At 53.0% G+C, this 27,550-nt stretch overlaps 2 protein-coding genes across 2 annotated transcripts in view; one reads left to right on the top strand and one right to left on the bottom strand.

Moving 5' to 3' along the window:
• Nucleotides 1–10,067: 10,067 nt before the first annotated feature.
• On the top strand, nt 10,068–11,770 carry HTR6 (5-hydroxytryptamine receptor 6). The gene is made up of 2 exons (XM_008053334.2): nt 10,068–10,421; nt 10,615–11,770. Exons 1-2 carry the CDS (start codon nt 10,242–10,244, stop codon nt 11,056–11,058), a joined length of 624 nt encoding a protein of 207 aa, XP_008051525.1. The 5' UTR covers nt 10,068–10,241; the 3' UTR covers nt 11,059–11,770.
• A 2,812-nt stretch (nt 11,771–14,582) lies between these two features.
• TMCO4 (transmembrane and coiled-coil domains 4) overlaps nt 14,583–27,550 on the bottom strand; it is a 120,229-nt gene continuing 107,261 nt past the window's right edge. Inside the window, exons 13-14 of the mRNA XM_021710091.1 lie at nt 22,555–22,672; nt 14,583–14,990 (exon numbers count right to left, since the gene is read on the bottom strand). Of these exons, the coding sequence (XP_021565766.1) occupies nt 14,583–14,990; nt 22,555–22,672 (526 nt within the window). The remainder of the gene's footprint in view (nt 14,991–22,554; nt 22,673–27,550) is intronic.

The raw sequence follows: 27,550 nt of genomic DNA, 5'->3' as shown, positions 1-27,550 counted from the left end.
GATTTTTTTTTTTTTTTGGTAGAGATAAGGTCTCGCTGTGTTGCCCAGGCTGTTCATGAACTCCTGGGTTCAAGCGATCCTCCTGCCTCGGCCTTCCAAAGTGCTGGGATTACAGATGTGAGCCACCACGACTAGCCAGAGCAATTTTTTGAAAAAGTGATTGTGTCGCCCCCACCCTGCTTCAAACCCTTCAGTGGCTCAGGCAAAGAGAAAACTCACCTCAGGGCTTGGCCTCAGGCTCCTGCCTGCCAGGAAGCCTCTGACAGAACTCTCCTTCTGACAGTTCCCGGAAGATCCCGGGCTTGCTTCTGGGCCCAGGTCTTTGCAGTTGCTGTTCCCTCTGTCTGGAATGCTCTTCCCGGGCTGCTTTTGCCCGTTTTCGGCTCAACACTTCCCAGACCACCCTGTCTGCAGACCTGTTCACCCTCTCTCGCCCCGTGATTGTCTTATCACAGCCCCTAGTTCACGTGTTCATTCTGCCTCCCTGATTTGAACAGAAGCTCCGTGAGGGTCGCGGGTGCTGGGTCAGCTTTGAGCCCACTGAGGGGAATGGGTGTGCCTTATCTAGGCGCGTGCGAATGGGGCAGATGCTCTCAGCTCAAGGCCTTGCCGTGTCAGTAGGTGGAGTGGCCGCCCTCGCCACGCCACATTGTGCTTGCATTATATCATCTATCCAGGGGACTGGGGTGTAGACTGACCAAGCCTGAGTCCCAAAGCCTTAGGGACTAAGGAAAGTCCCAGCTGGGCTCAGGAGGAAGAAGCAGGAGGTGGGGGTTCCTAGGGGGTCATGGGGCGGATGGGGCTTGTCTGAGGGGAGAAGGAGTAACATGTTCCTCTGCAGTCCCCAGCAGAGCTTGTCTGTCCCACCCCCGCTGTGAGGCCAGGACTGCCCGTGGCCCCTGAACTAGAGGGCAGGGCCTTGGGTGGATGGGGGTCCTGGCTTTGGCCCTGCTCATTCTCCCGATCCGAACATTCTGGAGTCTTGGCAGGCAGTTGGGACCCTGACTTGCTTCTTCAGGGGTGGCATGGCTGCCCTGGGCTGTCCACATTCTTCCTGGGTTCTTGTACCAGAGCCTTTCCCAAACGTTAGGCATTGAGGACTACCTGGGGACATCTGTCTCACTATCTCTTCCACCGCCAACCCCACACACCTCAAGCCACTTAACACATAAGTACTTAACTTCTTTTTGTTTTTTACTGACTGGCTTTGGTTATAGAAAGCGCTCAACATTTAAAAAATACATGCATTTATTTTTTAGAGACAGGGTCTCGCTATGTTGCCCATGCTGGCCTCAAATTCCTGGGCTCAAGTGATCCTCCTGCCTCAGTCTCCGAGTAGCTGGGACTTCTGGTGTGTGCCCCTGCACCTGGCTTTTCAGTTAGGAGATGACCACACGAACCCAGGAAGCAGATGAAGGGGCTCAACCCACGGGGGCTGCAGTGGAGAGAGGGAGCGTGGACATGTTTTGAAGGTAGCCCTAAGAGGATTAGATGTGGAGTGTGGGCAAAAGAGAGGTGTCCAGACTGCCCCAAGGTCTCTGGCCTGAACATTTTCTTTAAATCATCTCCATTATCTTTTACTGCTGTGAATTTGTTTAGAAAGAAAACTTTGTATCTCTTCTGGAACTGGAGGGTCTGTGCCCCTTGCCATGAGTAGAAGGCATCACAAACACCTTCAGTGCCGCTGAAGAAATTCCAGCAGTGTTGCTGAGGCCCAGCGTGGTGTGGCTGGGGTTGACTGTGCTTTCTCTTCGAGTGTTAGAGGACGTTAAACACATGGTGGCATCAACATGGGACTTTCTCTTGACCTACCTAGAAGAGCTGGAAGAGGACTTGAAGGGCCAATGTTTTCACTTATTTTAGGGGTGTCCCTTTACCACCAAAAATCATCCCTATACTTTTGGAAACTCTGCTCCCGGGACTGAGGGTGTGAAGAGTTAGTGAGGTCGGGTGTGAGACATCAGAATTCCTGGTTCCGATGGTGCCGGTGACACTGATTTTTCTTTACATGAAACGAGTGACCTGGTACCAGGATGGAGCTGGAGACTGTGGCTTCAGATCCTGGGCGGAGTCTCCCAGGTGCCAACAGCTACAGCCCCAGTCTGAATTTCCCAGACACCCAATGAGGCAAGTACTACCATCATCCTTGCTTGCAGGGAAACTGAGGCTCGGAGAGAGGGGAGGTGACATGCCCAAGTAGCACAGTTGGTGAGGTCCAAGCTCTGATCTGGCTGGGGTCCAAGTCTCCGTCTGAGCTGGTGTGCTGCCTGTGGGCAGTGATGCTGTTGATACGCTGTGCTTGGGGACACCACACCGTGTCCCTTTGCTTCTCTGAGCCTTCTGGTCTCCTCTGTTGGCTCTTCCTGGCCCATCCCAGTCCTGGCATCCCTGGGTCTTGGTTCCGGGACCTCCTCACCCTTTTTTCACACTGGCTCCCTCAATGATCTCATCTGGTCTCATGACTGAGAATACCACCCACACGCTGATGACTTCCTGCCTGGGCTGCTTGCTTGACATGCCCTCGACAGAACTTGGGATTTTCCAGGCCCCAGACCTCGGCTTGCATAGTCTTCCTTAGATCGAGGAATGGCAAGCCCATTTTTCTGGTTGTTCAGGCCAGGGACCTTGGGGCAGTCTGGATGCCTCTCTTTTTCCTGCACTCCACATCTAGTTCTCTTAGGGCTGCATTCAAAACATGTCCAGGTTCTCACCACACTTCCTCTCTTCATGGTTGGTCCCAGTGGGTTGAGCCCCTTCATCTGCTGCCTGGGTTCGTGCGGTCGTCTCCATTCTCGCTCTGTGTCCGTCTTCTACAGGAGCCAGCAAGATCCCTTTAAAATGCATGTCCTGCCGTATCATTCCTCAGCTCTGGGGTGGCCTCGAGTCTCAAGTCTCCGGGCCCTCTGCCCCTTACTTGGCCTCCTCTCCTTCCAGCATCCCCCTTGCTCTTTCTATTTCAGCCACACTGGCCTCCTTGCTGTTGCTTGAACGCACCAAGCACATTCCTGTCTCAGGACCTTTGCACTGGCCGTTCACTTCCCTTTCCTTACGTCTCCACATAGTTCTTCCCTAACTTCCATCACTTCCTTCCAGCCTCTGTTCTGTTGCCTTCCCTGGTCCCCGAATTACTTCTCTCAGCAGCACTAACAACCACCTGACAGATAATATTCTTTTTTTTTCCTGACAGATTATATTCTTACCTATTTGTTTATTTACTCTTTATTTCCCTGGATTAGAATGCAAGGTCGGTGAGGGTGGGGACTTGACTTTTGGTTAACAGCCATGTTCCCAGTGCCTGGGCACATCACGCGTGCTCAGTCAATACTTTTGGAAGGAATGGCATGAACACAGTGCTTCCGGGAGCCTGGGCTTCCTGTTCACCTGGCTGCCTTTTCTCACTCCTTCCAGAATCTGTTCTTGCATGTAACAATCCTGAGCTTTTTATTATATGAGTTAATTTGCCTGGTGACATGCACTGAGCACCTACTCTGTGCAGGAGTATTTCTGTCTGTGGATGTGGTGGTGAACGGCGCTGACAGTGCCCTACCCTTTTGGAGTCTGTTTTTAATTTTTTTTTGTAGAGACAGGGTCTTGCTATGCTGCCCAGGCTGGTCTTGAACTCCTGGCCTCAAGTAATCTTCCTGCTTTGGCCTCCCAAAGTGCTGGGATTACAAGCATGAGCCACCATGTCTGGCCTGGAGTCTGTTATTGTTATAGGGGACAGACTGATTGTGAAGCGCTGTCAGGATGAGGCTCACAGAGCTTATATGAGAGTGCTTCACCCAGCACACATGCAAAATCTATTATTAGCCGTGCATATGTTTGAAGACTACAGTGAAGTCACAATGAGCCCCCAAATCAGGGACTGAGAGAGTCTTCATGGGCTATTGAGGCCAGTGCCCTGCCTCTGAGGCAGAATGATCCTCAGGCTTCTCCAGCTGAAGAGGTGTTTTTCTAATCTCCCACTTTCTGGAAAGCCTGTTCTCTCGGCATGAAGGTGGAGTGTCAGACCCTGCCGTTGTCCTTTGCAAACCACTCGGCTCCCAAGCCAGCCTTCTGCACGCCTGTTTTCCTCATGGCCTGGTGAATGGCCTGCATTTCAGGAATTTGCTTCTGGGATGCCACTTCGACTCGGAACTCCTGGGTCCCAACCCTTTGGTCCCACTCTAGCTGACCTGTCTCAGACCAGCAGCTTCCTGCTTGGAGGTGGAGGCCCCCTAGATGCCTGGGCCAGAAGAAATTGGTGAGAATGTGTGAGACTTGGGGCACATTTGTCCCCTTTCCTCCCATGCTCAGCCCCAGTTAACCTTCGCTCTCCTCCCTAGTCCACCCTCCAATTCCCCCACCAGAGGGAAGGAAGCTGGACACAGGTCTCCAAAGCCCAGTTCCTCTGGGTCAGAATATGAGAGCTGGTCAACCTGGAGCATTTTTATCTCCCCTAACCCCCTACATATGCCTATTTATGGAAATGAACTTTTTTTTTTTTTGAGACAGGTCTTGCTATGTTGCCCAGGCTGGTCTCCAACTCCTGGCCTCGAGTGATTCTCCCGCCTGAGCCTACCAAAGCGCTGGGATTACAGGCATGAAGCCAAGTGGGCTTTTAAAAGGCTACAGTTGGCTTAGTGGTTTCCACCAGGTTTCCTGCCGCCCCAGGGACTGGGAGAAGGGGGTCCTGCCTAGCGCCTGCAAAGGCTGGGGATGGAGGGAGGGGAATAGGGAGCAGTGGTGTCAGAGTGGGATGCTGCCAGGCTCAGCCTTGGAAAGTTCCAGAGGGCCCAGGGTGTCTGGCAGCTTCAGGGGTGGTGCAGCGAGGGTGCCTGACAGAGAGCAGCGAGGGTGGGGGTGGGGGTGGGTGGGGACTCAGCCTCTTCCTCTCCCTGCTGGAATTTCTGGGTCTCTGTGGTGCATTACCTCTCCTGTCTTCCGTGCCTCACCTTCCTCCTCCTCCTACCCTTTCTCCTCCAGTTCCCGGCTTCCTTCTGTGTGGCCCTGTCTTCCCCTCCCCCTCCTCCTCTCCCATCAATTTCTCCCCCTTTTCCTCCTCCCCCGCCTTTTTTCACCCTCCCTCACCCAACTAAGCATCGTTCTGTCCCAGTGATCCATCTTCCCTTCCATCTCTGTCCTTCCTCCTCCTCAGAGGAGGCTGTGATCACAGAAATATCTGCAAGGGGGAGGTGGGGGCTGAGCCCAGGAGAGGCTGGCAGAGGCAGTGCTGAATGAGGCCGGCTTGGCTGCTGCTCCAGCCAGGCGGCCTGATAAACCGGGATTGGGGCAGGAGCTTGGGGGTCTGGCTGGTTGGGGCTCAAGACCTGCCGCTTTTCCAGCCTCATGCCGGCTGGATGACCTTGGACAAGGCGTTCCACTTGCCTGTGCCCCAGGGTTAATGATATCGATCCCATGAGGCTGTGTCAAGAGTCGATGAGTCGATGAGATAATATACGTTAATTACTTGGCACAGAGTAGGTGCTGAACAAATGGTCACTGCTCTTCTGTTGGTGGTAATGCATATGGATCTGGGGAGTTCACCCCTTCAAGGCTTTCTGGGGGTAAAAATCATCCCCGCTGCCACCAGCAGCATTGTTATTGTCAAATAGCAGAGGCGGACACTAATAACATTATACAACGATGATAGCTGACATGTGGTACTTACAAGGTGCCAGGCAAGGTTCTAGCTTTCTGTATATTATCTTATTTAATCCTTATGACAGTCCTACCAGGTAGATGTCATTATGATGCCATCTTGCAGAAGAGGCGGAGGCACAGAGAGGTGAAGAAACTTGCCACTGAGCGAGTTTGTAATGGAGCCAGGATTTGAACAATCTCCAGAGTCTGTCTTATAACCCTCACACTATGGATATATGACACCAAAATTTTAAATTACACAAGGGAATACATAAGTACACATTAGCATAAAAATTCAACAACAGAGATAAAGTAAAAGATCCCAAATTCCATCTAACTATCTTCCACTACAGAAACAATCATCGATTTAGGGTATGTCCTTTTTTCCTCTTCTTTTTCTGTGTGTTGATGTGTTTAGGTCTAGGTACCTAAAGAAATGTAGTGTTTTTGTTTTTTAGAGTTGGAATCTCACTCTGCCACCCAGGCTGGAGTACAGTGGGATGCCCACGACCACTGCAGCCTCAACCTGCTGGGTTCAGGCGATCCTTCCGCCTCAGCCTTCCAAGTAGTTGGAACTTACAGGCATGCGCCACCATACCCGGCTAATTTTTTGATTTATTGTAGAGATGGGGTCGTGCCATGTTGCCCAGGCTGGTCTCGAACCCCTGGTCTCAAGCAGTCCTCTCACCTCCACCTCCCAAAGTGTTGGGATTCCAAGCTTGAGCCACCACGCCCGACCTTTTGTGTGTGTTTTTTTTTCTTGCTGTATCGATTACTTAGTAGCCTGTTATAACCTGGTACTCATGCACCTTCCCATTTGATCGGTTCATCCTTTGAAAACATCCATGTATATTTGGCATGGGAATGCACTGTGGTTTATTTCACTCTTCTTTTGATGGACATTTAGGCTGTTTCTAATTTTTTTCTAGCACGACTAGTGCTGTGGGATGTGTTCTTATATACGTCCGGTGTACAGACATGCGTGCAGGTGTTGGTTGGATGTAAGAATCTGTATGTGGGATTGCTGGCTGGCAGAGCACTGCCCTACTGCCCACCAGGCCACTGCCCTCTGACAGTGACACATGCATATGCTTGTAGAAGGGGCATGCAAGCCACAGGATATAGCCACGAGGGCCTGTGAGATGGTCACAGGGCAGAGTGAAGCCAGGACTCCAGTCCGGCATCAGCCGGATTCCGGGGTGTGGGCTGGTGGCTGCCATTGGCTTCTGCTACACCAGGGCCTCTGGGTGATGGTGGTGGTGTTCCCAGCCTCACTCTGACTGTGGCCCGTGGATGCCACTCCCAAGTGTAGGTGCAGTGTGGTGAAGTGGGAATAGTGCGGTTTCTGGGGCCAGAAATGACCGATCCCTTGACTCAACTTGTATCTGTTGTGTGACTCCTGGTAAGTCATTGTGCCTCTCTGAGCATCAGCTGTCTCATCTGAAAAATGGGGATACGAATGCCTGCCTCTCATAAAGATTGAGTGACTTAATATCAAATGCTGGTGTGTAGTACGAGCTCAAGAAGTGTGGATGTGGATACAGATTAGGGGTCACTCAGGCTCTGGTTTGAAGCCTTGTGCTGGCCCAATGCCACCTTGTGAAGGTCCCCTCCCCTCTCTGGGCCTCAGCTTCCTTCTTTCTTCCCTCTTGCCTGCGTTCTTGGGTCAATTTTGGAGGGGAGAAGAAGAGAAAGACAAACCCAGGGCTGTTCCCAGGGAGACTAGAGAAGGGATTTCATTTCATCTTCACCCGTCTCTGGAGCTCCCTCCCTGATGATTGCCCCGAGGTATCCTCCCCCCATGCCTCCATTTCCCCCTATCTCCTAGAGCTCTGACAAGATCAGGGCTGCCTCCTGTCCCCTCCCCTCCCCAGGTCAGCAGGGGTCAGAGGCATGCTTGGGTGACTGGGACTTTCTGGAGACAGTGTCACCTCCCTCCCCATGTTGTCTGCCCCCGTTGATGGCAGCAATTTGAAGGTGTGGCAGGACTTAGGAGATTCTTTTGGGGCAGCGGAGGCCTCTTCCGGCAGGCTGACCTCAGAATAATGGCGGGGCTTCAGAAGCCAGAGTTCACTCTGGAGGAGAGAAAACTAAGCGAGGAAAGAGCAGAGTGGGCTTTCTTTTTCTCCCTTGCTGACTTGGGGCCGGATTTCAGAGCAGACTCATGTATGGTGTGATAGAGGCAGAGGAGAGCGTCCTCTGGTCCGAGCCTGAGCTGCAGTGTGGTGAGTCAGAGCATTTGTCCTGATGTCTGTGCTTCCTTGGGGAGGCCAGAGGAAGGACAGAGCCTCAGAGGGTGCTCAAAATCACCCCAGCCTCACACACATATCACGGGACCAGCACCATGGCCACCACGTGTTTGGCAGTTTCTCTGTGTTGGGCACCATGCATGCATTACTTATCCATAGCTTCACATAAACCCTGGAAGCTGGGTCTCATGTCTCCCATTTTACAGATGTGGAAACAGGCTTTCAAGATCATGGAGCAAGTAAGTGGAAGAAGCATGATGCAAGCCAGATCACCTGTCTTAAAAGCCCAGCTCTTGCCAAGACAGAGGGGAGAAATCAAGGGTCTCTTTTAGGCTGCTCGCTTGTGAATTTGTCCTCGATATTTGTATACTCAGATCTCACCCAGTTGGGAGTTACAATGTGCTTTGTCTTCCCCCTTACTCCCTTCCCACCATTCCAGAATTAGAAATTCTGGAAAAGACAGTAGGTAGCAGGGGGTTCAGCACCATGGACAAGACACCAATTCTGGGAGGAAGGCGAATGCGCATGAGTGGGGTGGGGGCGTTGGCTTCGGTGCTCCCTGGGGTTGACGCTTCTTGGCTTCGCCTCCTCCTCCGCCCCCTTTCCATCTGTGGAAGGTTGCCTGGGAATCTGGTTCCCTTCCTGCCTCCTTCTGACCTTGTCTTCTCCTCATACTCAACCCAGCCCTGGCTGCCTCAGGAACTCAGCTGGGCTGTCATGCGCCTTAGGGCGTGGTGAGCAAGTCTCTGGCTGTCAACACCCAGGTGCATTCCCAGGCAGCACACAAACCCTTTGCGAAGCTCACGACGAATCACTCACACCACTGCATACTGGTATTTACTTCCTTTGTAATCACGGGTAGGCCTCACTTTGTGTAAACCTGATATATGAGCATTAACATTGATTACAATACATGGTATAGAGGTGGGCTTCCTATGCCAGCTTTCAGAGACTCCCAGAGGTTTCATGGTGGGAACCTAGAGACTTCAAGGTGTCCTGTGAACCCTCTGGAAGTGTGGGATATCGTTTTCTTGAGTGTGTGTGAGTATAAAAATTTGTCTTATTTTCTAGGGAGAGGTTCTTGTAGATTTCATTAGCTCTTCTTTCTCTGAGTCAGAGTCTCCCTCTGTCACCTAGGCTGGAGTACAGTGACGTGATCACAGCTACCGCAGCTTCCACCTGCTGGGCTCAGGCAATCCTTCTGCCTCAGCCAAGTAGCTGGGACTACAGAGGCGCACCACTACGTTAGGCTAATTTTTTAATTTATTGTAGAGATGAGGTCTCACCAAGTTGCCCAGGCTGATCTTGAACCCCTGGACTCAGGCAATTCTCTCGCCTCGGCCTCCCCAAATGGTGGGAGTGTAGGTGTGAGCCACTGCGTTTGTCCTCATTAACCTTTCAAAAGGTTAATGAAGCTAAAAAGTTAAGAGAGGTGCAGGGCGAAAGGATCATCCAGCTCAGAGGGCCTTTTGGAGACTGCTAGTTGCCAGTTTACAGTCAAATTCTAGCCTCCTGGTGCCCATGTCCTCCCTCAGGGTGAGCTGCACCTCCCTGGAGAGCAGCTTCCCTCCTCCTCCATCCTCCACTCTATTCCTCTTCCAACCCACTTTTGAGAATGGAGATGTCTGTCCTGTCCACAGCGAAACAGAGCTGTAAAATGCCAAGGTCACTAGCATCTCCTCTCTAGTAATCTATACAAGATGTAACTGCAAACATTTGCCTTGTGCACACATTCTCAAAAAAGCACTTCTATTTTGTGGAGCAGGTGGGTAATTGCCCAGGTAAGGCCATTCTTCCTAGATAGGAAGATAATCCATATCCAGAGAAATTGCCAAGCCCTGGACAGTGACAGGACCTTTGTGGTCAAATACTGTTCAGTTGCAGCTGATTCCCGTAGTGCCACAGGCTTGGAAGGTGCTGCGCTTATTGTCATGGGCGTGGGCCTGTGTTGTGTGTTGTCTTTGTAGGGATGGTGGTTCTTTTGAGCCATCTGGTTTGTGTTTGGGATAGTGTTGCTCTGTCTCATTGCACTTCCTAGAGCTCTTGGTGAAATTATGGGGCAGGTTCAGGGCTCAGTGTGGGACCAGGATCAGGACTCAGTCTAAGTCTATGGTTGAGGCTCAGTTTAAGACCTTGATTATGTAGGGCTTGATGGTGTCAGGGTTCGGTCTGGGACCACGGTCAGGGCTCAGTTTACTGCTAATGTCGGGGATTGGTCTGGAGTCGGGGCCAGGCTTGTGGAGCTCCAGTTGTGGTTCAGTCAAGGAGCAGGGCTCAGTTTATTGCTGGTACTCAGGCTCAGTGTGGAATTAGGTTTGAGTCTATGATGAAAATCAGGGTCAGACTGGGGCTCTTTCTCAGCCCCGACTCATGTGGCCTTCCTCTCCGCAGGTGCCCAGGACCCCACGCCCAGGGGTGGAGTCAGCTGACAGCAGGCGTCTGGGTACCAAGCACAGCAGGAAGGCCTTGAAGGCCAGCCTGACACTGGGCATCCTGCTGGGCATGTTCTTTGTGACCTGGCTGCCCTTCTTTGTGGCCAACATAGTCCAGGTAATGCCACAGTGGAGGGCAGGTGAGTCCAGGCCTTGCTGGGGAAGCCCCTAGTCCCAACCCAGCCATGACGAGGGAGGGGTGGGCTGCCTCTCACGGTGCATGCGCTCCTGCGTGTCTGCTCTATCTGTGCTGGCTGGGGTGGCCCAGGGTCCTGCTCCGGGACTGGGCATGACCCGTCCCGTCCCCTCAGGCGGTGTGCGACTGCATCTCTCCAGGCCTCTTCGATGTCCTCACGTGGCTGGGGTACTGCAACAGCACCATGAACCCCATCATCTACCCCCTCTTCATGCGGGACTTCAAGCGGGCCCTGGGCCAGTTTCTGCCATGCCCTCGCTGTCCCCGGGAGCGCCGGGCCAGCCTCGCCTCGCCCTCCCTGCGCACCTCTCACAGCGGCCCCCGGCCCGGCCTAAGCCTGCAGCAAGTGCTGCCCCTGCCCTTGCCGCCGGACTCAGACTCAGACTCGGGCTCGGGTGGCTCCTCGGGCCTGCAGCTCACCGCCCAGCTGCTGCTTCCTGGAGAGGCCACCCGGGAGCCCCCACCACCCACCAGGGCCGCCGCTGCGGTCAATTTCTTCAACATCGACCCCGCGGAGCCCGAGCGGCGGCTGCATGCACTTGGCCCCCCTGCGAACTGACCTGGGCTTAGAGCTGGCCATGGGGAGCAGGAATGGATGGGACCCGGGCCCCAAGGTCTCAGGCCAGCTTTTGGCTCGAGCCAGGAAGCTGCAGGTCTCCTGGGAGCCCTGTGAGTAGACGGAGCCAGCCCCTACTGCCCACTCCAGGCCCCTCACCTGGAGGGAGAACAGGTGACTCTGAGACAGCTTTCTGCAGGATGCTCTACTGGCAAGTGGATAGAGGATGAGCCAGAGGGCTCCAGGTGCCGGGAAGATGGACCTTTTGGTTCAGGCTAAGAGGAAAACAGTCAAGTCCTTGGCCACACTGTCAGGCGGGACTGGAGGGGATGCCTCCACCTGCAGATGTGGGTGAGGGCGTGGCTGAATCCCTCACCACCCAGAGTGAGCCCGGACCACATCAGCATCCTCGAGACCTCCCGAGAGTCTTAAAAACGCACATCTCTGCCCCACCCAGACCCACGGAGTCAGAATTGCATGTGAACAAGATGCCAGGTGAATTGTGTGCACATTACACCTTGAGACATGCAGGCTCAGGTGACCTGGAACGCTAAGAACAATTTGCTGAATGACCTAAGCCAGGCAGGCACACCCCTGAGTCTCTGCTCTAGGGGCTGACACAGGCTACCTAGTCTCTCTGGGTCTCAGTTATCCTGTGTGTAAGATGGGGTAATAATGCCTATTCCATCATAGGGTTGTCTTGAGAATGAAGACAATGTGGCTGGGCGCAGTGGCTCACGCCTGTCATCCCAGCACTTTGGGAGGCCGAGACAGGAGCAACACTTGAGGCCAGAAGTTTGAGACCAGGCTGGGCGACATAGCAAGACTTCGTTTCTACAAAAAAAATCAAAACATTAGCTGGGTGTGGTGGTGCATGCTTGTAGTCCCAGCTACTCTGGAGGCTGAAGGGGAAGGACCTTAAGCCCAGCAATCCAGCCGTGATCATGTCACTGCACTCCAGCCTGGGTGACAGAGACCCCCAACTCAAAAAAAAAAAAATGATGTGTGTAGCATGCCAGCACCCAGTAGCTGGTTGTCAGTGGTACATTCTGTTGTTATAACCCCCGGCCCTCTGCCCCCTGGCCTCTGACTGTGGACCAGAAGGGCTGTCTGTTCTTACTGTTCTTTTTCCATCCCCCATCCTTCAGCTCAAACCCAGGTTCCTGGTCCCCCAACCCCTTGCTCTGGATCCTGGATGGTGTCCTTGTCCCTCAGGGACCCTCCCAGCTCCCAAGCTGCTGCAGTCTCTCCTGGGGGCCAAGGGGCAGACGACAGTTTCTAGTTCAACCTCAGGGATGGGTTGTCCCCTACCCTGGGCTTCCCTGGACCTGGAAGGGAACAGCCAACGGGGAAAAACCCAGCCCCTCGCCCTGTCTCCTCTGGCCTTCCCCGGCGTGAGAGAAATGGGAATGGTGGCCACTGGGGTCATCAGAGCAAAGAGGGGCTGTCGTGGGTGTGGGGTGGGGCCACCAGGCAGGCAGGTGGACTCTGGCACAGGGGCCTTGTTTTTGTGGGGCAGGGGGTGAGGGGACTTGGTCCCCAGTCAACCTGCCATGGATTCCTTTTCAGCCCCACCCTCAAAACTCCATCCACCCCAACTCCCAGGGGGCTCTCTGTCCCAGGTCTGGCGCCCTCCTTGGTGCTGACTCGACTCAACTCTGGCCCCGCAGAGGGGTTCTGGTGCTTGCTGGGGCTTCCCCTGTCCCCTAGACCTGTCTGAGGACACGCTCAATAAACACTAGCTGAAGGCAGTGGCTGTGGTGTGGATTGGACTCAAAGGAGGGGATACTGGGGGCTTTTGCAGCAAGTGTCATAGGAGGAGACCCAGGGCCAGTATTCTGGGTTCTCGTCCAGACTCTGCCTCTGACTAGCTTTGGGACCCCAGCAAAATCACTTCTCCTTCCAGAACCCCAGTTTTCCATGTGTGACAGGAGCTGCTGGGTATAAGAGCAGCAGGAGTTGTGTAAATATTTGTTGAATGAACAAACAAAAACACAGACACCTAAGCAGCAAGCCTGTGCCTATATTCTATGACTGTAACTTCTCCTGCCCTCCTCCCACCTCCACCAGGGCTTGTCAGTTTTTCCTTGACCTGGGCCTTGGTCATTCAAGGACAGTGGAGGCTGGGCTCAGTGGCTCAGCCTGTAATCCCAGCACTTTGGGAGGCTGAGGCAAGTGAATTGCCTGAGCCTGCAGGTTCGAGACCAGCCTGGACAACTTGGCGAGATCTCATCTCTACATTAAATCAAAAATTAGCTGGGTGTGGTAGTGCACACCTGTTGTTCCGGCTACTTGGAAGGCTGAGGCAGAAGGATTGCCGGAGTTCAGCCAGTCGAGGCTGCGGTGGCTGGGAGTGTGCCACTGCACGCCAGTCTGGGTGACAGAGTAAGACTCCAACTCAAAAAAAAAGGACAGTGGAAGGAACAAAGACCCCATGGCTAGGGCTTAGGCTCCAGCGCCTGATCTGTTGGGGATTGCAGCTTGGTGCTATCACTGACCAGCTGTATGACCTTCAGCAGGCCACCTGAGCTCTCAGCCTCAGTTTCCCCAAATATAACATGAAGATAATAATAGTATCTACCACGTCCTTGTCCATAAATCAAGCATAAACAAATTCTGTAAGATTGAAATTCTACCATGCACCTTCTCAGACCACAGTGGAATAAAAATAAACATTAAAAAAATAGTACCTACTTCATAGGTTGCTGTGAAGGTCAGCTGAGACAATCCACATAAACACCTGGTACGTGGTAAATAGGAAGTGGCAGCTGGTATTATTATTATTTATTGTTGTTCTTGTTCCCCCTGTTCCTGCGACAAGAAAACCTTTCCTTGTAAAATTCATTCTTGTCACCAGACCCGTTCCCAGCCACCCTGAATGTGGATTCGGCATGTATTCACCATGCTGTTACCATCATGTACCCGGCCACCATGCTGCATAGCTTGGGGGGAGAAGGTGCCACTCACACGGTGATTGTGTGACCCATGTCCTGGGGTTGTACAGTGTACAGCCTGCATGGTTGTTCAGGGCAGATCTGACTTCCTAAAAGCAGGAGTAAGCTGCCCCCTAAGCACCTGCTCTACTGGTGCCAGTTAGTGCCCGTGGACTGGCGGGCAGACTAGAAGAGTGGACAGAAGAGCAGGTGGACACCCGGCTTCACTGAGGCCAAGGGAGAGGCGGCAGGGGAGCCTCTGGCCCCAGAGAGTCCTCTGGGCCTCCTGATGGACGACCAGACCCCACACCTGTGACAGGGAGTGCAGAAAGCTCACAGTTGGTTTCGAGTCCAGGGCTCTACACTGTGCTTGGTCAACCCTGCAGGTCTCTGGCCTTGCTTCCCCAGGGAGGGTGTGTCTTTCCCCCCAAGCTCCCCTTCCTTCCGTTTCCTCTTCCTTTCACTTCCAATGCCTTCAGCTTGGGAGGGCATGTGTGGAAGCCCCACACCGTGCAGGGCTCCTGGGAGGAACCTGGGCGTGTGAGAGACAGCTGTGTGCAGAGATCTGGGCAGACTCCCAGGCCCCCGCTGGGGTTAGTCCAGCCCAGGGCAGGGCTCCTGGATATTGTTGGCACAGTCGGGACAGCCCAGTGGGTTGGGGTCCATGCCATGGCTGCAGATGTGGGAGCTCTCAGCAGGACTGGCAGCCTCAGGAAGGGAGGCCCCTTCAGGTCGGTCCAGTCCTGCAGACACCTGGGCTTGGCTGGAGTTCACAGACATGGCCACTTTGGAGGCGTCTTCGGGTGTGGGACCCTGGGTTCGCCCAGCCTGGTGTGAGGTCTCGGCCGATGAGGGGGTGGCTGCTGCCTGGCGAGGCTCTTCCTGGGGCAAGCTGCCCGGGGCCAGCAGGAGCCCCTTCTCATCCCACCCTGGCTTGGTGCGGATGCCCACGGCCTTCAGGATGATGTCCATCTGCTTGGCATAGTCCAAGTGGCCACTGACCTGCAGGAGGACAGTGAGCGAGGGCCGAGGTGAGCGGATGGAGCTCAGCCCTCCCCAGGGCCCCCGGCTGAGCTTTTGGGCCTCACCCTCAGTCTTAGCCAACCAATCAGCAAGCCCATGACTCCAGCTCTCAAAGTCTCTCAAACCCAGAGTGGGTGGGAAGGCTCTAGGTTCAAAGCTATTCTTGAATTAATTAAGGATGAAGGATGTTTCTCTCAAAAACCTGGGTCCTCTGGGGCGGGAAGGCATCTCCTGGCAGAAATCTAGGGCAGAAGTTCTCTTTCTCTGCCTGCAGTTCCAGGCTACTTCCAGAAAGGTTCTGCTGCTAACCAGTTGTGGGACCTTGGTCAGGCCCCTCTGTTCCTCTGTTGCCTTGGGGGTGAAATGGAGCCAGTAAGAGTGGATACCCACAGGCTGGCTGTGAGGATTTCCCCAGGAAAAGTCCCCACATTGGAAATAAAGCTAGGACTGCAAGGTGCTGGCTACAATTCACGCTTCTCCTTTTCCTTGATCCCAAGAACTTTGATTTACAGCTGGGTGCCCTCCCCTGCCTCTCTTGCAGCTAGGTGTGGCACCGTGACTCACTGTGCCCAATGGGATGAAGCAGTAGTGTTAGCTGATGCTTCTTGGAATTCTCTTTACAAGAATTCTCTTTATGTGTTCTTCCTCTGTCCCCGTTTCCTCTTTCCTGTTGGCTGGAATTCAGGTGGGATGGCCAGGGCCTGGGCAGCCATCTTGGGCCATGAGTTGGCCCACTGAGGATGGCAGAGCAAACAATGAGTTGAGGCTCCTGAAGATGGTGGGGGAGCTCACCAGCCTCAGCTGCCTATTCTGGCTTCTTTTACATGACAGCATCAACCCTTGTGTGTTAAAGACACCCACCCAGCGGGGCCTCTGTTATATGGGCCTGAATCTTAAGGCTAGGACAAAGGCCAAGAACTCAGACATGCTCATCCCTTTCCTCAGAGAATAAGACACCCCCATTTTTGTTTTGGGATGTGTGGCTGAGTGAAAAGGAGGGGTGTGACTGGAATGCCTGATGCCAGGGGTGTGATGGACAGTGCCCAGCACCCAGTAGGTCCTTAATGCATTGCAGCAAATATGCTTCTTGGATATACTCCTTTCACAGGTCTCAGCTGCTAATTGTAGATGAAGAAATCAGGCCACAGAGAGGCAATGTGACTTGCCCAAGGTCACACAGCTAGAACATGTCAGAACTGGGATTTGAATCCAGACCTGTATCTAAAGCCTGTTCTCTTCATAGAAAGTCAGCTGGGGAGGGGTGGTTTAAAAATCATTCTCGGCCAGGCTCAGTAGCTCAGCCTGTAATCCCAGCACTTGAGAGGCTGAAGCAAGCGGACTGCCTAAGTCCACAGGTTTGAGACCAGCCTGGGCAACTTGGCGAGACCTCGTCTCTACAATAAATAAAAAATTAGCCGGGCATGGTAGTGTGCGCCTGTAGTTCTGGCTATTTGTAAGGCTGAGGTGGAAAGATCACTGGAGCCCAGCAGGTTGACACTGGGGTGGCCATGAGCATACCAGTGCACTCCAGGCTGGGCGATGGAGACTCCAACTCAAAAAAAAAATCATTCTCATTTTATAGACAAGGACGGTGAAGCCCAGAGAGGGCTGATGGTTTACTTAATGACACACAGCATGTGGAGCCGTGCATAGTGCTTGAGGGGCTGCCTACAGAGGTTGCTCAGCTCAGCTCTGCCCCCGAGATGAAGCCACGCTCTCCCAGCCAGGCAAGGGGGCCTGCTTAGTGCCAAAGGCAAGCACAAGGCAGAACATGGCTTCAGGGCTGAGGGGGAAGGTTTTCTCTTAAAAAGAGGACAGGGAGACACTAGGGAGGCTCTTGCAGGGCATCTTAGGAAATGACAGAGGGACTCATGAGTGATATCTCCAGTTCCATTTGAATCACAGATCACACTGGGGTATTCAAGCAATTTTTCAGGAACACAAAAAGACAATTCCCTGTACAGCTCTGTTATTTTCCTTTTTTTTTTTGAGTTGGAGTCTCATTCTGTCGCCCATCTGGAGTGCAGTGGCACGCTCCCGGCCACTGCGGCCTCGACTTGCTGGGCTCCGGTGATTCTTCCGCCTCAGCCTTTCAAGTAGCCGTAACTACAGGTGTGTGCTACCACGCCTGGCTAACTTTTTTGATTTATTGTAGAGATGAAGTCTCGCCAAGTTACCCAAGTAACTCAGGAATCCTTTCACCTTGGTCTCCCAAAGCACTGGGGTTACAGGCTGAGCCACCAAGGCCGGCCTGCTCTGTTATTTTCTTACCACCAGACCCTCTTGTTCCTTTCCTTACAAACACTTTAAAACAGTTTTTTGGGGGAAGAAATGCACGTGTATCCACACATCTAAGTGGCTTTCAGCCCCCTGAGTTCAAGGTGGAAGTCAAGGTGGGCCAGTGCCCTTTCATGGCTGATGCACATTTAGAGGCTACCTGGCACAAGGAAGAACCTGGATTTGGAATCTGAGAAGCCGGGGTTCTGACCTCAGTTCCATCTCTCTCTCTGTTTATTTTTATTTTTAAAACTTTTTTCTTTTTTCTTTGTTACTGAGGTTGCTGGAGAGAGAAGTCAAATGAGAATAAAGGAAAAAAGAAATAAAAAGCAGGCAGAAAAGAAAAGAAATAAAGGAGGAAAGAGAGGGAGGGGTGAAAAGAAAGGAGAGGTGGCTCCGTCTCTTATAGTAACTGGGGCTTTCCTCAGTTTCCTGAGCCACAGCTTCCCACCTGTAAGATGAGAAGCATGACCCTGAATGTCGCTCAAGAGGCCCAAGGCCTGGCACTTCTTGGGAACTCAGGACATGCTTTTAGTGTTGTGTTCCATACGTGATCCAAACACTTTTCTTTTTCTTTTTCAGTTGGTGTTCCCTCTGTCGCCCAGACTGGAGTGTAGTGGCATGATCATGGCTCACCGCAGTCTTGACCTCCTGGGCTCAGGTGATCCTTCGGCCTCAGTCCCCTGAGTAACTGGGACTACAGGCATGTACCACCATGCCCGGCTAATTTTTTGATTTTTTTGTAGAGTGAGGTCTCACTATGTTGCCCAGGTTGGTCTTGAACTCCTAGCCTCAAGCAATCCTCCCACCTTAGCCTCCCAAAGTGCTGAGATTACAGGCATGAGCCACCACACCTGGTCCAAAACACTTTCAAAGAGACATTATGCAATTTGAATTAGTGATACCCACCTCAAGGGGCTGGTGGGAAGGAATAATACATACAGACCACAGAGCACCATGCCTGGCATACAGTAGGTGCTCCATAAATATGAATTTCCTTATCTTCGTTTCCTTAGAAGGGGAATGGAGTTTAGGGAGTTAGCCAGGCTGATCCATTTGAGAGCCCAATATGGCTGCTCAAACTCTAGCCATCACATCTGAATTCCAGCCACCAGCAACTTCAGACCCACAGGGGCATACGGTAACGAACTGCTTTTCTATACCTCTTTAATGTTGCAAAGGGTTGGTGCCAGGGCTGGGTAGATACAGGCCAGGAAGGAAGGTGTTTGTGGTCACTGGCTGCAGCCAATCCCAGGTGGAAATCCCACTGTGAGCTGTCCCAGAACATGCAGCTCTGGCCCTCTTTGGCTACAAGTTGGTTCAGGTCTCAGGCAACCCAAGATTCTGAGCCGCCCTTGTGGAAAGACCCAAGGGGAGCAGTCAACAGCAGAGCTCAGGTTGGCTGAAGGGATAAGAGAGTAGGGGTGTGGTGGCCCAGAAAAAAGCCTCTTCTCCGTCATGGAAAGTTCTGGCATGGCCGATCTTGGATGAAGACTTCAGCCCTGGCCATCTCCCTGGCTGTCTTGATTGAAATCTGCCAGCTGCCCGGATGCATGCTGGGTGCCACTGGTGTGGAGAAGCCTTCCTTGGCCTCCTGCACTATCTGGAGCCCTCCCCGAGGCTCCCCGGCCTCTACGGACACCCTCAGCCACCTGCCATCATCACATGTTCATAGGTTATGTTCTCTGATGGACAGTGCATGCAAGGAGAGCAGGGACCACTTCTCACCTCTGCTCCCACAGCCAGCCCCATACACCATGGCCGCATTACTGGATCCTCACAGGCCTGGATGGGCTCAGGACTTCCCGTTTCTTGCCTTGCAGTCTTGCCCAGACAGAGGGCCACCACCCTACTCTGCCTGCCCCAATAACTCCTTCTAAGCCCATCAGGCTTTTGGGCTCCTTCACCTCTTGGGCGAATTTTCTCATCTGTAAAATAGAACCAATCAAGACACCTACACCACGTGGCTGATTGTGAGACTTCACAGAGATCCTGCATGTAGCAGGCTTACTGATATGGTGGAAGAGGTCACTACCAGAAGCTGCAGATATGTAAGAATGGAGGCAGCAAAAGGCAGTGCTTAAGAGCCAGGTTCATTGGCTCTACCCTTCACGTGCTGTGTCGCCTCCTGCAGCCTCAGTTTCCACGTCTGTACAATGGGTTATTACACCTTCATGGGACCGCATGAGCCTCAAATGACTCATCCCTGTAAAGCACACAGAGCAGTGCCCAGCACCTGTTGACTCCTGCTGTTGTTATCAAGTGTCTACTTTGAGTCAAGCCCTTTGCAAAGTTCTAGAAGCCAGCTGGCATTTCCTTTGGAACATGCAGTCTTGTCTTGAGCTGAGTCTCTGCCCCCCACCCCCAGTTTTATGAGTTGGCGCCTGGGGTGGCAGGTTCCCCTGCCAGCTCCATCCCAGTCCCCTCGCAGGAGAGACTGAGAGGCAGGATGCGGAAGGGCCAGCCCCGTGTGAGGATCACAAGGGGCCCCGCCATGTGGGTCTCACAGGGAGGAGACAGGTCCTGCGGGTCTCGAAGCGGGGCAGAGGCCGGCCTGTGCTTCCCCAACAGCAGCGAGGAAACCTCTTGCCAGCGGCTTCTCCGGAAAGTGTTTTGAGGAGCACTGAAGGCAGCACACAGGCCGTGCTAATTACCCCTCATTACCCAGAAGAGGAAGGTACCGCTTTGTGATGTGCCCCGAATGTGAGAAAGAGTTATTACAGCCGGGTGCGGTGGCTCACGTCTGTAATCCCAGCACTTTGAAAGGTGGAGGCGAGAGGATTCGCTGAGCTTGGGGGTTCGAGAGCAGTCTGAGCAACATGGCGAGACCTTGTCTCTACAATAAATGAAAAAATCAGCCGGGCATGGTGGCGCATGCCTGTGGTTCCAGCTACTTGGAAGGCTGAGATGGAAGGATCACCTGAGCCCAGCAGGTTGGGGCTGTGGTGACCGTGAGCATGCCACTGCACTCCAGCCTGGGCGACAGAGTGAGACTCCAATTAAAAAAAACAAAAAAAGGGCTATTGTTAGGTAGGAGCTGGGAAGCGGCCACACAGTCTGAGGAGAGAGAGGAGTCTGGAAAGTTGCTGGTCCCAAAGAGGACAGGACAGGACAGGACAGGACAGGAGGGCACTAGCACAAAATGAGGGCCATGCCCCAAGCATCTTACACACACTGCCCTGGAAGTGAGGTGATGCCTGCCAGTTCATAAGTGAGGAAACCGAGGCACAGAGAGGTTATGTAACTGGTCCAAGGTCACATAGCTAGTAAACCAGTGGCAGAACCAGGTTTCTGAGCCAGGGTTTTCTGGCCCGTGACTCAGTTTACCTCATTCCCATAGGAGAGTGGAGAGCACAGGCTTTGAATCCAGGTTCGGAGTCCAGATCTACACCTTTCTGGCTGTGAGTCCATTCTCTCAAGTCTCAGTTTTACAATCTGTGACTTGGGGATGCTTAGCATCGACTCTATGGGGTTGTCGCAAGCTTTATATCACATGAACCAAGTCTTTCTGGGACAAGTGGTCCCAAAGGCCCCCTGTGGCTCTAGACATTCGTGTCTGTCCCATGAGGACTCTTTAACCAGGAGCGGTCAGTTTCAGGAGTGGATGAGTCTGGAACTCCTCTTCCTCTTGGGGCTACATCAACCCAAAGCTCCCGTGAGGAAGGCATAGGGTAGCTTCGTGTGTATTCCTCGGGTGAGACAGGACCTTTGTGTGAGGTAGGTCCTGGGAGCTAGAGGGTGAACACATGTGGGGATGAGCTGGCCGCAGTAACCTGGCGCCAGGCCGAGTGAGAGGTCCGGGTGACCTCAGGCAGGGATGGGCTGAGGACTCCAGGGGCAGCGGTGCCTGCTGAAGCTTTGGTTTTATGGTTTTTTTGGTTCTAGAATTCCTCAATGTTATCAAAAGCTCAGTCGAGGCTCACCAGACATGCAGCTCATGTGAGCTGTGCTGGGGGTGGGTGGGATGCCCACCTTCACCTGCCACCAAGGAGCAGTGGCGGGGTGCTTGGGTGAGCAGCTGCTGATGCTGAGTGGAGAAGCCAGAGTCCTCCAGAGTGGCCCTCAAGCCAGGCCATTTTTCACAGGCCCAGGGATGGTGTGGCCTGCTGCTGTCTGCAGGACACTACCTGCTGCTTAAACAACCATTATGCAGAAGCCAGGTACGCTTGGGAAGCACCTGGCACTTGCTAAGTGGCAGCTGACAAGTGATAACTGGAAACCAAAGATCTTGTTCTCTTGGGCCCACCCACATGGCAAGGATTTTCACCGGTTGAAGTCGGCTTGTGTCTACACCTGCGTCTCACTGCTTTCTCCTCCTGGTACACAGTACCCCTCCCACTCTTTCCCGTCTCTACCTGAGCCGGGGCTACATCCATCAGCTTCAGCCCTGGTTTTGAGTCCTGCTCTGCAGCGTGACCTTGGGCAAGCCCCTGAGCCTTGTTAAGCCTCAGTGACCTCACCTGTACAATGGGGAGACTGGTGCCAGTAAAAGGCTTAGGGTGGAGCCCGGCACAGAGTGAGCGTCCTAACCTCTGAGGACAGGCGCGGGGCAGGTGACAGAGGCTCCTTCAAGCCTAACAGGTGATCTACAAACTCAGGTTGGGTCTGTGTGGCTGTCCAGGCAGGTCCCCTACCACCCCATTCCCCACAGGAATTCTTTCTGACCATCTGCCCCGTGGCTCAGCCTGATCTTAGCGGCATGAGAACCCGTCAGGATATGTTTAGAGGTAGACTCGTAGGCTCTGTCCCTGGAGACTGATGTGGAAAGTCTAGGCAGTGGGGACCTGGGCTCTGCACTTTAAATACATTCCCAGATGACTGGCTTTAACCAGATAGTCCTGACTAGTGATCTGGGATGTGGTTGTGGGGCAGCCCTGGGGGAGGACTGAGGGGGGGAGGGTGGTGATGGGGCACAAGTGCAAGGGCTCTGGAGGTTCAAGTCCAGTCTTTATAATTGCCAGTTGTGTCACAGGAACTTTTCTAAGCCTCAGCTTGCTAATCTGTGAAATGGGGATAACAGTGCCTGCTCCAGAGGCCGTGGGAGGATTAATGACGGGTGCCCAGCACCAGGAAGACAAAGCCCAGCACAAGGAGGATGCCTGGTGAATAGGAGTTACCCCTTCCCAGACAGAGTCTTAGGAGCCCTCTCTTCCTGGGTGGAAAGACCAGGGCCACAGTCTCCGGGACCAGGAGTCACTAGGTTGGGACAACTAAGACCCCACCCCCCACAAAAGCCCAGCCCTGAGAGGGGCTGGCCAACACTCACCACTGAGGACAGGTCCACATTCTCCACCCTCCTGTCCTGTAGCTGCACGGGCTGTAGGCCGGCGACGCGCAGCTGCACCGAGGACGTGCGATACACAAAGCTCAGCAGCCAGTCTCCCCTGAGTGAGGGCGGAGAGGGGTCGAAACGTCAGCCTCGGGACAGAGAGGACAGGGCCAGGCTACCTCCTGGGATGCTGGAGGACTGAGGCTGTGTGGGAGGCAGGGCCCCCGACAGTGCCGCGGAGAGTGGCGACATGGAGGAAGTGGTGGACACTTCAGAGCCCAGCCTGGTGCACAGCCCGGGCTTTGACGAGCACCGTGGTGACCCCTGTTTTATTCCCTACTGGGTTCCCACAGCGAAGAGTGATGTCTGGTATGCCATAGAGGAGTATCAAATAAATGAATGAGTGAATGAATGAATGAGGAAACTGGATAAAGTTCTTGACAAGTCAGCATGATGCTCAGGAGAGCAGCTCTCAGCTAGGGGGAGGTGGCTGGCTCAGGGCCCCCTGGGGACAGAGAGAATGGCAGAGGGGCGTGTGCCTGGGAGGAAAGGGCCTAGGTGGCTCATCTCTCTGTGAGCTGGGGGAACCCAGCCTGCAGGTCCTCCCGGCCCTCAGCCATCTGGGGGGGGAGTGGATGTGCAGGCCGGTCACAGCCGGGAGAACACACCTCCACTTTCATGGTTGCTATGAACCCCACTGTCTGCACCCACCCCGCCAAACACACCCCTAAACTAGGGTCCTAAACTACCCAGAGAACATGGCCTTGGGATGCTGGACTTTCAGCTGCCTGCCATTTTTCCAGGAGAAAAGAGAACACAGTCTGAGGATCTCACGAGGTAGCCCTCCCTCCGGAACCCCTATGCTTAGTCCTGGGGTGAAGCTGGGTCAGCCAAGAGCCTTGCCCTCTGCCTTGCCACCCAGCAAGCCCGTGCATGCGTGCGTTTCCGTTCTCCCCTCTGCATCCCAGACTCAGAGCCAGCTGGCGCCTCTGCTTGTCTTATTTAGGCCAGTTCCAACTCTGGTTGTATGGCATTCTTTCTGTAGGGTTGTTGCTTGAAAGAAGGACCCTCCCCCATGGCAGGGACCTGAGAACAGCTGAGAGGCAGGAGGTGGGGACCCACCCATGTGACCTGCCAAGTGACACCAGGTGAGTCCCCACTGTCTGGGATCCAGGGTGTAGTGGTGCTCTCCAGTCCCTCCTGGTTCTGACACCTATGGTCTCTGACCACGTGGGTCCATGAGTGGGTACCTAGAAGTCCCTGGAAGGACTGGGGCCCAGAGTTGAAGGGTTCTCTACAGACCCTCCTGCTATGTGTTAGACCCAGCTCCTCAGCCCTCAATCCTTCCCCCTATCATCTTCTCAGTCCCTTAAGCAGAAGCCAATGTCCTGGGCACTTCCCCAACTCCCACCATAGCCAACTTACCATTGAGCCTTGCTGATTCCTCCCAACGCTCCTCACCCACCTGTCCCTTATGCTCCGGTCCTGAGATCAGGCAATTCTCCCTTCCCTACCCCTTGAACTAATTCAGTGGCCTCCTCACAGCTCTCCCAATTCCTGGCCTCACCTCTCTTGACCACTGGGACCTTCCTAAAACACCATGTGACCACAGCCCTCCCCTCTTAGAAACTGACCATGGCTCCCCATTGCCTATAGGCTTTCTTGTCTAGAAAATTCCTTAGCTCTCTCCAGGGAGCGATGCTTTCAAGTCCTGTTGATTATCTTAATATTGAGGGTCCAAGAAGCACTAAGAATGGATAGCCAGAGGGAGAAGGGAGGTCAGCTCAGGTTGTGGGATCCAGCTATTCACAGGACATATGTGCACCAAATACTGGGTATGAGGATGGACCCTAAATGTTACCGCTATAGACAGGCATAAATGAGCAGGACAGCATAATTCCTTCCAAATTATTCCTGTTATAATTATGACAACACTTTATTTAAAATGTTAATTGCAGCCAGGTGCAGTGGCTCACACCTGTAGCCTCAGCACTTTGGGAGGCGGAGGCAAGAGGATGGCCTGAGTCAAGGGGTTTGAGACTAGCTTGGGCAACTTGGAGAGGCCTTGTCTCTACAGCAAATAAATAAATAATTAGCTGGGCATGGTGGTGTGTCTATGGTTCAAGCTACTTGGAAGGCTGAGGTGGAAGAATCACCTGAACCCAGCAGGTTGAGGCTGTGGTGGCTGTGAGTGTGACACTGCACTCCAGCCTGGGTGACAGAGTGAGACTCCAACTCAAAAAATAAAAATAAAATAAATAAATAAAATGTTAATTGCACTTATTTATACACAGGTAGGGACAGAACAAGAACAGATGTTAGAAGGTTCCATACTCTCTCTACTATGCTCGGCACTGTCACTGGCATTCAAGACCCTTCTCTGTCTGTCTCTGGACCAAGCAGAGCCAGGTCCAAGTCCTGCCTTGTCGATTTTGAGCTGTGTGACCCTGGACAAGTGGCTTGACCACTCTGATGGGTCCCAGAGTTGGTGGGAGTGTTGAGAGGGCATGTGTACATGTAGGCGCACAGGGAGCCTGCATGACTTCGAGTTCCTGCTCTGGACCTGTGTGAGCTGTGCAGCCCCTCTCCTGCTCGGTCTGTGCCTCCAGTCTCTGACGGGCTTCTACATACATTCTTTCAAAATTCAGCTTGGATGTCGCCTCCTCCAGGAGTGGCCTGAGCCCCTCCACGCAATACCATTAATCTCTCACCGCTTGAGTGCCAGGTGCTTGCCAGACTTCCAGGCAGGGAGCTCCCTGAGGGTGGGATATGCTGTAGTCATGGCTGCACCCTGTGCTGCACCAGGACCTCCCTGCGGTGGGGCACAGTGAGCCACGCCCCCACAGGCCCTGAAAGGGATGCTGACCTGTGGATCCCATGGCTGAACCCTGTGACTTGCTGAGGGTGAGGCCCAACCCACTCATCAGGCCTTGGGACCTTGTGGGCTGGGACCTCCCTGCTCCTCCTCCTCCCATCATTGCCTCCCGATATGGCTCCTGGAGCTGAGCCCACAGGGTGGACTTGTCCCTGAGCTACAAGGTCTGAGTTCCCAGATATCCTGGCTATGCCTGTGGGACCCTCAGCAAGTCCCTTGCCCTCTCTGACCTTCATTTTCTCAGGGGTGCAGCAGGCAGCTGAGTCACTCACCCCATTAGCTTCCAAAAGGCTGTGGAGTTGGGTGCAGTGGCTCACACTTGTGATCCCAGCACTTTGGGAGGCAGAGGCGAGCAGATTGCCTGAGCCCAGGGGTTTGAGACCAACCTGGGCAACTTGGCGAGACCTCTTCTCTACAATAAATAAAAAATCAGCCAGGAATGGTGGCATGTGCCTGTGGTTCCAGCTACTTGGGAGGCTGAGGTGGAAGGATCACTTGAGCCGATCAGGTCGAGGCTGTGGTGGCCATGAGTGTGCCACTGCACTTCAACCTGGGTGACAGAGTGAGACTCTGACTCAAAAACAAAACAAAAAACCCCAGAAGACTGTGAAAAGCCCGAGTGAGTGAATGCTCTGCCAAGAGCTTAATGCAAATTGCATATGATTAATATATATCGCTTGGTAGTATTGGCCTGAATCCTCTTCCCCCACCCCCCATGTTGAGGAAGGTTCACAGCAACCAGAAGACCTTTGGAAGCCAAGAGTCTGAGCTCCTGGTTGGTGCTTACTTTAACCAAGAAACCACAGCTACTGTTCCGGTTTCTACCCTCCTCTCCTTCCCCTGCCTCCCTTCTTCCTCCTCCCCCTTTTCTCTCTACAGAGAGACAGCCCCTGGTCTCACAAAATAATTGAAAACCAAACTTATTAGCCTCAGGCTCTCAACAAAACAGATGGGTTTAATAAGATTCTCCTGCTTCACACCACACACATGCAATTTTAATTCTTTCCCTTTGCTGTAGTCATGTGCTGTGTGAATACGCCCCGTAGTAAATATGATAGCTGCTGTCGTTTATTGGGCACCTGTTAAGTGTCAGTGCTTTTGTTTCATAACCTCATTTAATTTTCCCAGAATCCCCATATGGGAGGAACTATTATCCCTACTTTATGGGCAGGGACACTGAGATTCAGGGGAGTTGTTTGTCCAAAGCCACTCAAAAGGTAAGTGGCAGAGCCAAGATTTTAACCTGGGACTGTATGACGTCAAAGTTTTTGTCCATTCTTTTTCTTCTTTTAAAAATTATCCTTACTTTATTTTTTTAGAGATAGGGTCTCAATACGTTGCCCAGGCTGGACTTGAACTCCTGGGCTCAATCAATTCTCCTGCCTTGGTCTCTGAGTAGGCTGGCACTATAGGCACATGCCACTGTGCCCAGCTAAAGCTATCCTTACTTAATTTGTTTTTTTGAGTTGGGGTCCCACTCTGTCACCTAGCCTGGAGTGCAGTGGCACCGTCAAGGTTCACCCAAGCCTCAGCCTCCTGGGGTCAAGCAACTCCCACCCTGGCCTCCTGAGTAGCTGGGACTCCAGGTATACATCACCACTCCTGGATGCTTTTTGTCATTTTTTTGTAGAGATGAAGTCTTGCTACGTTGCCTAGTCTGGACTTGAACTCCTGGACCCAAGCAATCCTCCAGCCTCAGTCTCCCCATGTGTTGGGATTACAGGCATGAACCACTGTGACTAGCCTATTCTTACTTCAAAAAAAAAAAAAAAAATCAAATGGCAGTCTCTATTATACTCTCGTTCCAATCTCTGTCCACTCCTTAGGGGTAGCCACTGTTATCAGCATGTTATGGTTCTCCTTGACCTTAGTGTGCATTTATAGACACACATAGATACATTTATGCACATGCAGACATTTTTTTCCCCTCCTAAATGGGATCATGGCACAAACTGCTGCCTTTTTTTTTTTAACACTACCTATTCCCTATTTATAGTTATTTAGTTTTAAATTTTTAATTATAAATGAAGCCACAATGATCCCCTTTGTATATCCATCTCTGTGCATGTATGTATTTTGTATTGCAGAATCTTTTTTTTTTGAGTTGGAGTCTCACTC

Source organism: Carlito syrichta, unplaced genomic scaffold (assembly GCF_000164805.1).
Source record: "Carlito syrichta isolate Samal-C Ts95f unplaced genomic scaffold, Tarsius_syrichta-2.0.1 Scaffold288077, whole genome shotgun sequence".
In the NCBI taxonomy this organism is placed as follows: Eukaryota; Metazoa; Chordata; class Mammalia; order Primates; family Tarsiidae; genus Carlito; species Carlito syrichta.
Note: the sequence above shows the minus strand (reverse complement) of the source record. Positions and strands in the feature narration are given on the sequence as shown.